General features: G+C 32.9%; 1 protein-coding gene and 1 long non-coding RNA gene across 2 annotated transcripts; both read right to left on the bottom strand.

Annotated features, from left to right (window-relative positions):
* Window positions 1-3,736: 3,736 nt before the first annotated feature.
* Window positions 3,737-6,462, bottom strand: LOC127130487 (uncharacterized). The gene is made up of 3 exons (XM_051059488.1): window positions 6,325-6,462; window positions 5,302-5,572; window positions 3,737-5,040 (listed from the first exon to the last, which is right to left on the bottom strand). Exons 1-3 carry the CDS (start codon window positions 6,460-6,462, stop codon window positions 3,737-3,739), a joined length of 1,713 nt encoding a protein of 570 aa, XP_050915445.1.
* Window positions 6,463-12,217: 5,755 nt separating this feature from the next.
* Window positions 12,218-12,878, bottom strand: LOC127129080 (uncharacterized). Its single transcript, XR_007806144.1, has 3 exons — window positions 12,685-12,878; window positions 12,347-12,597; window positions 12,218-12,256 (listed from the first exon to the last, which is right to left on the bottom strand). It is a non-coding gene; the product is annotated as an uncharacterized LOC127129080 (long non-coding RNA).
* Window positions 12,879-13,360: the final 482 nt, after the last annotated feature.

The following is a 13,360-nucleotide window of genomic DNA, read 5'->3' as shown; positions in this document are numbered from 1 at the left end:
ACCAGCTACTCGCTCTCGATCCCCACCAAAGGACCAGAGTACACCAAAATTGGATTGAAGTTTGTACACCATGATGCATGACTCTCGACAACATGCATTATCACCAAAAGGATCACCATACACATCTCACCAATTATACACCACATCATTCATCATACGCAACAATTAATCATCACGAAATCGTCATAATATATGCACAGCTCATCATAACAACATGTTCAGTAACATTCAAAACACTCTCATCATTCATCCATTATTTAATAACTTCGATCAAATATGTCTAATCATCAACTCACATCACAACAATATCAAAACAATGGCTAACAGTCATCAACCAGCCAATAAAAGTCTAAAAATCAGATTTTACACCCCAATACAAGCAAACAACCAAGTTACGTAAGTTACAGATGCGTGACTATCATGAGAGTCATGGCACGACGCCTCTCATGAACCTGAGAGTGATGACTACCATGGGCGTCATGGCATGACTACCATGGGTGTCATGAACATTCATAATGTCAAAAACACGTTTTTAGCAATGGAGATTAAAGAAAACTCTCATTCTTTCACCCTCAGCCATCAAAATCAACCAAATATAATGCATACATGACATATATTCATCCATGACATATTATTTTCATGGTTTAGAACATTTAATCCATCAATCCCTCAAAAAGCATATTTACCCTAAAACCTTCAAAACCCTCGAACATGATGAAATTATCAATATTTTAAAATAGTAAATAGTACACATCCATGCATACGAAATTCACCATTAAAACAACCAATAACATCAAAACATCATAGACATTCATAATTAATCACATCCCAATTGGCCTAAAGTGAGTAAAGGATCTCTCATTTCTATCCGTCATACAATACACCTAGATTGATAGTCCTTTCTCCCATTTACGTTGGATTTTCCAGCAAGATGCAACTTCAAACTCTAACAATGGAGTATTCCTATAGCCCTAGTCTTTGCCTCTTCTCACCATAAAATTTTGTCATACGTAAAACACTCCATACTCTATTACTTCAAATATAACTTAAGGTTTTCTACACACTTCTTTCCAATTACCTCATTGATCCTCAATTTTCTAAATTCACACTATTGTCAAACTCCCTAACTCCGTGCTCCTCTCTATTTCTCCAAATTTTCCATATTAGCTCAATTCTATTATTTTACTATTTTATTTAATTCATTCAAATAAATTCTATTTATCCTAATAATTAATTAAAATTATAATTAATTCTAAACAATCAAACTCTTACTCTCTATATCTCTACCTCAAAGATACTTACCTCTACAACCCCATAATAAATAATTAAAATATTAATTAATCAAATATAATTTCAAATAATTTAATTAAATTAATTAATCAAATTTAAAATGTTAAATTATTTATTATCATCTGCGTGAGAAGACTTATCTATTAAATCGATTTTATTGAATTATTTGTCCATTCTAACATCCTTATCATTTCCTCCAATCACATGTGAGACAAGTGGTATGATATTGAAAAGCACTTTATAACGAATTAGAATCTTTAGCCAGCCAAATTTAATTCCAATAGAAAATTAGAATCAGCCTCATATACCTAAGAATAAACTGATAATAGTAGTTTCAAGAGTTGAAGGAATAATGAATAGGGTCCATTACTTCCACTAAAAAATATTGCATGCTTTCATCATGTGATGGGTGGTTAATAGTAACTAAACAAGTATCTATTAAACCAACTTATAGAAAATAAGTTGGTTTGAAAGGCAAACTTACCTTTCCAATTTTCGTGATGTATACTACTTATCATCTCACAAATTAAAAAATTCCAAATATTTTGCTTTCAAATGACTCAGCCTTGGGACCTCACCAAACATTTGTATTGGATTTAAAGAATAATAATTTAATAGATTATGTATCAATAATAATATATTATATTTTGTCAATGTTAATCATATTTAAGCTAATCTGACAAAATTTACATTATTTTTGTTGACAGAGATGTTCAATTATAATCTAATTAAGTTCAGTCGTGGCGACTTTTTGTCGTGCTCAAAGGACGACGATTACTAATAATCAATTATTAAAATTCCAAAAACACTTCTAAAATTTCTTTGGATCTTATACACATTTACACTTAACAGCTATGTTAAAGATTAGAAGTAATATTGTGAAAAATAATTTTAACAACACGCCAACGAATTTACCCATGCGCCAAAGAAAAGCAATATAGAATAAAAAAAATTATGCTATGAGGCATCTCTTGCTGAGATCCATGAAATCGTCTCAATAGAATGTAATAATTTGTTTTGTTTTTTTTAATAAAGTTTAAGTGAGTTGAGTATTCCCTTTGATTTTAAATATAAGTTATAAATTCTCACAAGTTAAGTAATTTAATTAATTTCAGGGAGATAGAATTTTTTTAAAATTATTTTATAAAATTATTATTTATTAATAATATGAAATAAAAAAAAAATAGTATAATAAAAATTTGAGTGACAATTTATTTTGTTAACTAGAATGACATATGTTTTATCTACATCACCTCAATGTTAGAAATCCTATGTTTTGTAAGAAAAATAGACTAAACATATATCAAAATATAATCGATCAAATCCCAACAACACAAAATGAATGACAATAATCTGTCTATTTAAACTCTCAGATAATACTTACTCCCTCCGTCTCATATTATAAGCAAAAATTGATCATTATAATTGTGATCAAAATATAAGCAAAAGTGACTTTTTAACTCATAATTAATGACACTATACCAAATACTACCCTTTGCATTTAGTGAGTCAGTTTTTAATGTGCAGACACTAGAAATAGGAGTATTTTTTGAAAACCGTTAAAATACTCAAGATTTTAATATTAACAACTAATGTGATTGGTTAGTATTTATTGAAAAATGGGTGGTGTATCATTAATTTTTCTAGTGAGTTTATTTATAAATGTGAAGTTACTGTTCGTACTCCTATCTCTACTATTCATTTTCTTTTTCATAAAAATGAAAGAAGAAATGTCATCTTTTGATTTAGGTATTGAATCTGATTCAGAGGATCTACTACTTTGTGTTGTTGAAGATTCATTTGAAGAAGATGAAGTGGATGACTTCCATCAAAATGACTCTGAGGGAGAAGTGAACTCTCAACATGATGTTGGACAGTTTGATGGTGTTGCTATTAAGATGCTAGATTTTGGATAGGAGGTTGAAGGTGTCACATTTGTTGCTAATGAGATGTTTGATTTTGAACATGAGATTGAAGGTGTTGCTAATGAGATGATGGATTTTGAACATGAGGTTGAAGATGAGCCAAAGAGAAAAGATAATGAAGAGATAAAGAAAGTGGTTGATGATATGCTAAAAATCTACATAAATTTTTAATTGCAGGTGTGTTATAATGAAAGCAAAGCTCCAGTTTAGTTTATGTTTTGTTTTTATTCATTGTTGTTGCTTCCTAGAACTAATGTTTCAAAAGAGCTTCTAGAATTGAATGTTTTTTACTATTGTTTTTTTTACTGAAACTCAACTATTATGAAATGAGTGTTTTAATTATTTTCCAACTATGTATCGTGTTGATATTCACCATCAAGCTCATGTTAAAAAATTAAAATAATTATCAAGCTTCTAACATGCATATGCAACGTACTGACATGCATAAAATATTAAGACTCAAGTTCAAATGGCTTAAGAAAATATCATTAAAAACTCAAATATTACAAACATAAATTCTGTTAATTTTGTAAACATTCAATAACTTCCTCAACTAACTTCTTTTCACAATTTAATTGAGCGGGTAAAATGGCTTGTCTAAGCATCACATCTTTTTTTATATGAGGAATTTTATAATTATTCGATCCTCGGACTTTCATAATTTCAATCATACATGATTGAAGTGTGAGAAATATTTTGTTCGAATCTACGCTAGAGAAAGCATCATAGGAATTTTGTACGACTTGAATAAGTTCATCAACTGTCTTCGTCGCATTCTTTTGTTGCAATGCTTGGATGGCTGAAAAAAAACCTAAATCCAAAATATTTAAATCAGGAGAATTAGGTGGTTGGCATATCAAACGGATGTCAAATCCTCCTTCAAAAGCTGCAAGTAGAAATTCTTCATCGTTTATAGAAACATGACACGGTGCATTATCTTGTTGTATGTAAATTGGTTCTGATGCATATTCTCGTGGCCACTTTTCTTTGATGGCTGGTAAAACCTTGTTTATTAAAAACATTCGACTAACTTCCTTAGTGATAGAAGTAATCGGTTTTGTTTCAAGTGTCCCTGATGGTCTATTAACACTTGATCTTTTTGCGGGTACTTTATCAACTAGAGGAAACACTCCAATTTTTCCCGACCATGTTTCATTGCCTTCATTATCAAATTTAGGTCTTGCCACCGCAACCAAAAACATAACTTTCATGATGAAATTTTTGTTCTTGCAAGAACGATATGGTTCATCCTCATTTGAAAGAAGATAATAATTCTTATTTTTTTGAGTCATATATAACCATTTTTCATCAATATGTACAATATTGTACATTGACTGAAACTTTGGATCATATGAAATGTTACTTTCTTCAAGCATGGACAAGCAATATTTAAGACGAGCTTTCATATTATCTTCTGTCATATGAGGTTTTAATGCACTTGAATGTCGACGCAAAATACCTTTTTTTAAATACTCTCCTATTTTTCTCGGATTAGTCTCTAAGGAAAATGCTAGAGATCGGATAGTACTACGTTTAACTAACGGTAGATTACGCATTTTCTCAATATCTAGTTCAACTCTCTTCCAATCACAATTTTTTGTTTTCTTATGAGAAACAACCCCCGATTCTTTTGCCCGCTTCCAAATTCGATAAATAACATCTATTGATACTTGATAGAAAAAAGCCAATTGTTTAACAACTCCTCTTTTAATTTTTCCATCAACACTTGAATTAATCAACACCTGGAAAATAGTATCCCGTTGACTATTATCTAAAAAACAACGTTTTTTCGGAAATGTTTGCACCACATTTTGAGTATCATTTCCTGTTTCATAAAATACACATGTAATAAGTGGAATAGTATTAAGAAAAATATTTACAAAAACATTAAGAAAAGAACTAGCTACACACAGTTACAGTAGAGTCACGTTGAGACAATATGCATGTAATCAGTGTGGATAAGCATTAAAAAAAGAGAGTTAAAAAATACTAGTAACAGTATGCATGCAAGTGGAATGGAAAAGAATGACAAGGATGCATGTGTAATGAGCTAAAGAAATGACACTAGAACATGTACTATTCATACCTGGAGATATATTTTCAATCTCATTTTCATTGTCAATCTCATATTCACAAAGATTTTCAATTTCATCTACTTCATCCATATCTTCTTCTTCCTCTTCATTAGATAGAGCAACTTCAAACTCACTTTCAACTATATGATCTTCTTCCTCTATTGATGAACTCAAATCAATATTTGGAGGAGCATTCAAATCAATATTCAAAGGCATGTTTGGGAGGTTATTAGAGGTGTTTAAGTCATCTAAAGGGATGTTCAAATCAATATTCAAAGGCATCTTAAAGTAAGAAAGTTACAAGCTTCAATATTTTTTGCACGTGTGTACGTGTGTGTGTGTGTGTGTGTGTGCATGTGTGTTTGTGTGTGTGTGTGTGTGTGTGTGGTGTGTGTGAGAGAGAGAGAGAGAGAGAGAGAGAGAGAGAGAGAGAGAGAGAGAGAGAGAGAGAGAGAGTGCGCGTGCGTGTGCGTGTGTGTAATGAAAATTAAGGAAATACAACAAATTAGGGGGACATAGACCAAAGTCAGCCAAACCACAAAATTAATCCAGAAGGGTATACAAATAGATCAAATACAACAAAAATGGTTTAAATCAAACTAAAGTAAACACACATGCGATCGATAATATACAACAAACCCGCGTACGGGCACGAAACCAAATAGCAAAAAAATTGTCTTGTGTGAGCATTCACTTTTCGAGATGGCGAATGAGCCAATCGCCAACACTAACTGATTCACTAACCAACAACCCCTGGAATCAAAACCAACAAGCAAGACGATTTTTTCAACCCAAACAATCCAACATCAATCAGACATAATGATATGGATATCAAATCAATTTGACATCAATCACGATGAGTGATACATATATTAAGTGAGCGATGACTTAGAGAAGGTAAACCTTAAATCTTGAAACATGCATATCTCTGCAGATCTTAAGACAACCAAAGAATAAAAAACTCAGGATACCAATCCTACACCAAAAACGCAAACATGCGATCATGGATAAACCATTTTCGTCAAGAGACGCACTGGAGAAACTGAAGGAGCTTCCACATCCGCCAAAGCTGCCACCATGGAAAGCACCGTAATGGAGTTGTAGTACACAACATCAAGTCGACGAAGTGCTCCGTCACAAGAACTGACTAGCCACCCAAGCAAAGACGTCATCGAAAAAGGAGAGTAGAAACCGGAACAGAAGAACCGTCTGAAAAGATTACTACATAATAAGATAATATTTGGATTATGAAGGAGGGAGAGAGCGGTAGCTTTTAAAGAGAGTTCAGAGAAAAGTCTCTCTCTCTCTCTCTCTCTCTCTCTCTCTCACACACCACACACACACACACACACACACACACACACACACGCACATGCACGCACGCACGCGCACACTCACACACACACGCACGCACATACACACACACACACACACGCACGCACATACACACACACACACGCGCGCGCACACACACACACACGCACACGCACAATATTTATCTCTCTCAATTATTCCATTTATATAATGTAAAATTAAAATATATATATTTATTTCATGAATTAATGTTTCTTCATCTGATTTCAACCAACCACAATAAAAGAAATCGAACTTCCATAGTCACATCCTAGAGACTCCAAACTTAAAAGTTGAGATATAAGTCACACAAAATATGGATGAATTATCTCCCACATCCATTTCTTGTTTTTAAAGAAAATTTAAGTTTATCTTGTAAATTAAAAAATCGATTTTTAGTTCTTACGACAATGCACACGAAAGGCCAATTTTATTTTGAAAATGAAAAACAAAGTCCTTTAATACTTATATTTAGGCATGACAACGGGACGGACCGGAGACGATTTTTACCTCCTCAAACCAAAATCTAAATCCTCAAATAATCCTCGTTCTCCGCCCCAAACCCAAACGGGGTTGGAGAATCAAAACACAAACCCGTCACCTCAAATGGGTTCGGGTATCCCCGCTCCGCCATCATTCATTTAGTAAAATCAATTTTTTTAATAGACATATTTATTTTTTCCAAAATAAAATTACATTACAAATAATAAAATAAAACAATCTAAAAAGATTTCATACATACATTTCAATTATTTTAAATAATAAATTAAAATTAAAATATTATACATTTCAAATATTTTAAATAATAAATTAAAATTAAAATATCAAAATATTAACCACATATTTAAGATTTTAAATTATAAAAAATAAATAATAATATACATAATGAAATAAACGGGGTGAATTCGGGGTGGGTATTAGTGTCCCCATTATTCGACCCGTCCTCAAATTTTATAATCGGAAAAAACCCAAATTCAAATCAAAATCAAGTCAAAACAGATTTTTCACGTCAACTTCGGAACGGATTCGGATGGATCCTCACATGTATAGGTTAAGTTGTCCTATCTACTTATATTTTGTTTCCGGGCATAGTTAATTGAATTATAGAGGGACAATATTTTAAGTGGGGTCAAAACATATAAATCTTGAATTATGGATTGATTTTCCTTAAAAGACTTCAATAATGTTAAGTTAAATCCGTCAGTAGTTATTACCATGTATAAATAAAATAAAATAGTTGTTTAGACTTTGGTTAACAAGTGTTATAAGAACCTTTTTATTATAAAATTAATTTTTTAAGCTTTTAAATGCTGATGCAGAAATTAATGGACTTGTTTTTTCTTCATTTTCTGCTGAAGGATCTCCTATTGGACTATGAGCATAAATGATTATCACAAATCTCAAACCATAATAAGGGTGCTGAAGTCAAAGGTCATCGAACCTGATAACTTAGCAAAATGGATGAAAACACTTCGCAACAACAAAATTCGTATTAATAAAGTTTCAATGAAAAGCCAAGCTCGCCACAAAATGTCGATAAAAACTAATAAGCTGAAGGAAACTAATAAGCGAGAAGCTCGTGTAGGTGGTGTGGCAGTATTATGGCATAATTCTATGCATTGTTTTATTCCAAGTTATTGTCATGACTATATTTATATTATAGTTCAAGATATCAAACATGAAAATTGGAGACTTATAGACTTTTACGATCATCCTGAAAAAACTCGTAGGAGGATTTCATGGAATTTAATCTGAAATCTCTCAGAGAGTTTGAATTCAGTGTGGTGTATTTTGGGAGATTTTAATGATATTCTTTCATCTGAAGAGAAAAAAAGGGAGAGTGGAAAGATAGAATTGGTTAATAAGTAGTTTTGGACAAGCGGTTCAAGATGCAGACTTGGTGGATGTCCCTATGGAGGGGTATTTTTTACGTGGTTGAAGAGCCTGGGAACAGATAATTCAGTTAAATAAAAATTAGATAGAGAAATGTCTAATAGGGATTTGTGTCTTTTGTTCTCAGAAGTAAATGTGAAATGTCTAATGCTTATTACTTTAGATCATTATCCAATTGTTTTATATTGTGAAGTGAGTTCGAGACAACATAAGCCTCATAACGAATTCAAATTAAAGAACGCTTGTTAACTGAACTGATGTTTAATGATTTAGTTATTGAGAAATGACATAAATATGAGAATGATAATATTATGGGTATACTGGAAAAATGTAGTGAGCATATGATGAAGTGGAGTAAAGATAAGTGTCACAAGATTAGAAAGAAAATTGAGAGACTTTTAGGAAGATTGAAAGAGTTCGACAACATGTTGGTGAAGGAAATATTAATTATTTTACAACTCACATAATACGTATGAATTCTTTCTTGATAAAAGATGATCTTTTTTGGAAACAAATAGAAAAAGCTCACTAGTACAAGAATTGCGATCTCAATATTCAATTTTTCCATATCATAACAACTGCTAGGAAAAAAGTCAACATTATTCTTTCCCTTACAAATGAAAAACAGAGAAGTGAGTACTTCGACTGGAGGGATATGTTTGATTGCTCATGATTACTTTACTGATTTATTTCAAAAGAATCTAAGCTCTCAAGATCGGGTTTTACATGCTTTAGGAGCCTCCATTTCAGATGACGATAATAATATGTTGATGACATCGTTTATTATTGAGGTGTTTAAAGAAGACATTTTTTCTATGCTAGCGGACAAGAGTCCTGGTCCTGACTGTTTCAATCTTGATTTTTATCATCGGTTTTGGGATACTTGTGGGCCATAAATTTTTAGTACAAGTTGTTCTTTGTTGGAGAATGGTGTTTTTCCATAAAGTCTTAATATGAATAATATCATGCTAATTCCAAAAGGAGGAGTTCAAACATTCATGAAATATTGGAGACTGATTGCACTTTGTAATGTCCTATACAAAGTGATGGTTAAGTTATAGTAAATTGTTATAAGAAAGTTCTTGACAAATGAATTTCAGATAACCAGTCAGCTTTTGTTCATGGGAGATCTATTCTGGATAATGTTTTGGCAGATACTGAGGTGTTTCATCATATGAAGGCTAAAACAAAAGGAAAAAATGGTGATGTAGCTCTTAAGCTTGATCTTAGTAAAGCTTATGACAAAATCGATTGGGATTACCTCAAGGATGTTCTTGCCACTTTTGGTTTCATTCAGAAGTGGATAGGTTGGATCATGCTTTGTATGGAAACAGTGGACTATTAAGTGGTTATGAATGATAATATGATAGGGCTGATTGTTCCTGGGAAGGGTTTAAGGCAGGGTGATCCCTTGTCCCCGTAATTATTTATTCTTTGTTCGAAAGGCCTTTCAGCGCTTATCAAGTAACCTGAAGCTAATGGGATATTCACGGAAAAATAATCTCCAAGAATGCTCATGTCACATCTCATCTACTTTTTGCTGATGATTATTTGGTATTCTTTAGAAAGGCTATTAATGAAGCAAGTATGCTGAAAAAATATTCTTGCCACTTAATGAAGCAAATATGAATTTTTTGTAGTAGGAATGTTGATCCTAATGTAAAGCATACATTGGCTAATATTTTAGGAGTTCAACAAGTTTTGGGGACATACAAGTATCTCATATTACCATTTATGAATGGTAGAAGTAGAAAAACAATTTTCAAGTTTATAAAAGATAGAATTTGGAAAAGATCAATTCATGGAGTAGTACGGGTCTATCTCAAGCAGGGAGGTAAACACTTATTAAGTCAGTTCTCCAATCTGTTCTGGTTTATATTATGATTATATTTTTGTTTCCATTCTCACTACGCCAAATAAGGGAAAAGAGGGCGCTTATTTTGGCCTATAACAACGCTTTTAAGCGCCCTCTAAAGTGGCGCTGGCATAGGTAAAGACAGCGCTTTGTTTTCCTGGAGAAAGCGCTGTCTAAAGTGGCCCTTTAAGGGCCACATTATAGTGCGCTTTCAGAAAAAAGCGCCCTCTGGAGTGGTCCATAAAGGGACACCTTAGAGGGCGCTTGCTGGAAAAAGCGCCCTCTAAAGTTGTCAATGTAAAGTGTTTAGAGGGCGCTTTCTGGAAAAAGCGCCCTCTAAAGTTGTCAATGTAAAGTGTTTAGAGGGCGCTTTCTGGACAAAGCGCCCTCTAAAGTTGTCAATGTAAAATGTTTAGAGGGCGCTTCCTACATAAAGCGCCCTCTAAAGTGTTAAGCGCCCTCTAAAGTTGTCAATGTAAAGTGTTTAGAGGGCGCTTTCTGGATAAAGCGCCCTCTAAAGTTGTCAATGTAAAATGTTTAGAGCGCGCTTCCTACAGAAAGCGCCCTCTAAAGTGTTAGTTGTTTTAAAAAAATTTGTTTGAAAAACAGTGGATATTTAATTGGTAACCTGTTCGCATGCTGCAAAAGTGTAAAATTCATATTGATTTCATCCTTTAATCCAATGTTATACACCATTAATCCATTGATATATACAACATGAATCCATTTATATACAACATTAATCCTCCATATATACAACATAATATATGATTCTTTGATCAACAATATACAACAACATATTCATGAGTTAGTAAAAGTACAACAACAATATACAACATATATACAACATATATACAACAACAGCATACAACAACAACATTCCATACATATATGTACAACAATATACAACCTAGCTATATGATTCTTTGATCAACAATGAATTGACACAATTCATCCTTCATTTCATCCAAATGAGCTCTTGAGTAAGATTTGTATTCCTCAAAGTACTACAATTAAGAGAATAAAACATATTCATGATTTAGTAACAAATTAGATGAAATATCCGATAATATTAAAATAAACCCTAAGTTATTATTCCATACCATTTTTGGGATGTCTATACGATTCAACGCAATGATATCTCTCATAAATCTCAATACAAAAAATCCGCATTCGACCGAATTATTTTGCTGAGGACACTACACAGAAAAACAAACAATATATATATAGTTAATTTCTTACAAACACTATTATAAGCAAAAAAACAAACACTATTATAAGCAAAAATAAGATACTTAATATATACCTGAACTCTGATCCAGGTAATGTCCTTCCTATTGCGATAATTCTTTTTCGATCTAAATTTTATTATTGCCCTAACAAAATAAAAACGTATATTGAGATCAATCTGACAAACATAATTAAATATACAAATACACACGAATATTTAGGGGAATTTCACTTACGCGTCAACCGTCTTCTTCATACTCGGATATTTACTCCAATCACCCGATAACGAATCGAGATAATACACTATTAGTCTCGAAAGATCCATAGCAACCAACACCCAGTGACCACTGTAAAATAAAACAAAAATTTAGATGAATGAAAATTTTCTACGTAAAAGATATACATAGATTAGAATGAAATTATTAGAAAGAAAATCTAACCCGTTGCCAGAATTAAACGGTAAAAAATACAAACTGGGTGTAGTCTTATCGCCGGCCGCCATGAATCTATCGACTAAATCATTCTTTACGGATGTTGGATTTTTCGTTATTAACGTTGCGTTGATACGGGAAGCAGCAATAAAATTGAAACAGTTACACAATTCAGTTCCCCGCAGCAATGTTACATACATATACCTTAAATAGAAACATAATAAACATTAGACTACTCATTGAAATGTGTAAATAAATTGTTCAACTAAGTAAATTATAGATTGATCGGAGTACCATATGTATGTATGAATGACAGCGATGCCCAATTCGTCGTGTTCAAAAAGTTGTTGCATGTCCTCCTTTGCAATTATTTCGAAATGAGCAGCTCCGAAAACACCTTCATCAAAATCTATAGTACGAATGGCCCCTTGCATAATATCGGACTCATTCACCATTTTCTCAAGACGCATCATAATTTGAGATTTTGTCCCGGACGTCGTTGGAGGAATATCGTTACCAGCTTTTTTCAACTTTCGACCGGGAACCTAAAAATTCATATAAATTAAATCATGACTTTTTGTGATGCAACAGAATCGTTGCGTATATAATTCAATAGGTATATATATTTGTACCTCTTTTAGAGATGCAACCGACTCGATGCGTCTTGAAATCCCTTTACCAACTTTATGCGTGGGTCTTGTAGGAGTCTAACATTACCATGTAATAAGGATTGATTAAATATCATAATTGTAGCTGAATTGAAATGTGAATACTAAAGATTCATAATCATTTAGAACATATATACCTCGGCATCTGGGAAAATTAGATCTGACGGCCATCCAACAAAGGATCCGACTGCTTCTCGCATCAACGTTGTCTCTGAAACAACGTCAGGTAATGGTAGAAGCGCGTCGGTATCTAATACAAGGTCAACCGAAACTTTCATATATCCCACCGGGAGGGGATTATGGTGAAGTAATTCACCCGAAGTGTTGTGCACTTTTCCCTTGCCAACCATGCGATAAGTTGGTGACGATAGATACAGCTGACAAGGTGAAATGCCCTAAACCAATAATAAATGTTATTGTTAACGTGTATATGTGTCAAGTAAAAAAGTGCTATTTTAATTTCATAATAACATATATAATTACCTCGGGAAATTTCGGTTGACAATTGATACTAGCTCGGTCACTAGTATCTTTTGCCTCGGAGGCGCACCTTTCCTCTCTATACCTTGCATTCTCGTTTTGCAGTTGGAGTACTTGTGCCCTTAACTCCGCCAAGGTCTCCATCACCTCTTTGTTGGTA

Source organism: Lathyrus oleraceus, chromosome 3 (assembly GCF_024323335.1).
Source record: "Lathyrus oleraceus cultivar Zhongwan6 chromosome 3, CAAS_Psat_ZW6_1.0, whole genome shotgun sequence".
Classification (NCBI taxonomy): Eukaryota; Viridiplantae; Streptophyta; class Magnoliopsida; order Fabales; family Fabaceae; genus Lathyrus; species Lathyrus oleraceus.
The sequence above is the reverse complement of the archived record's forward strand: the minus strand, read 5'-3'. Positions and strand labels throughout refer to the sequence as shown.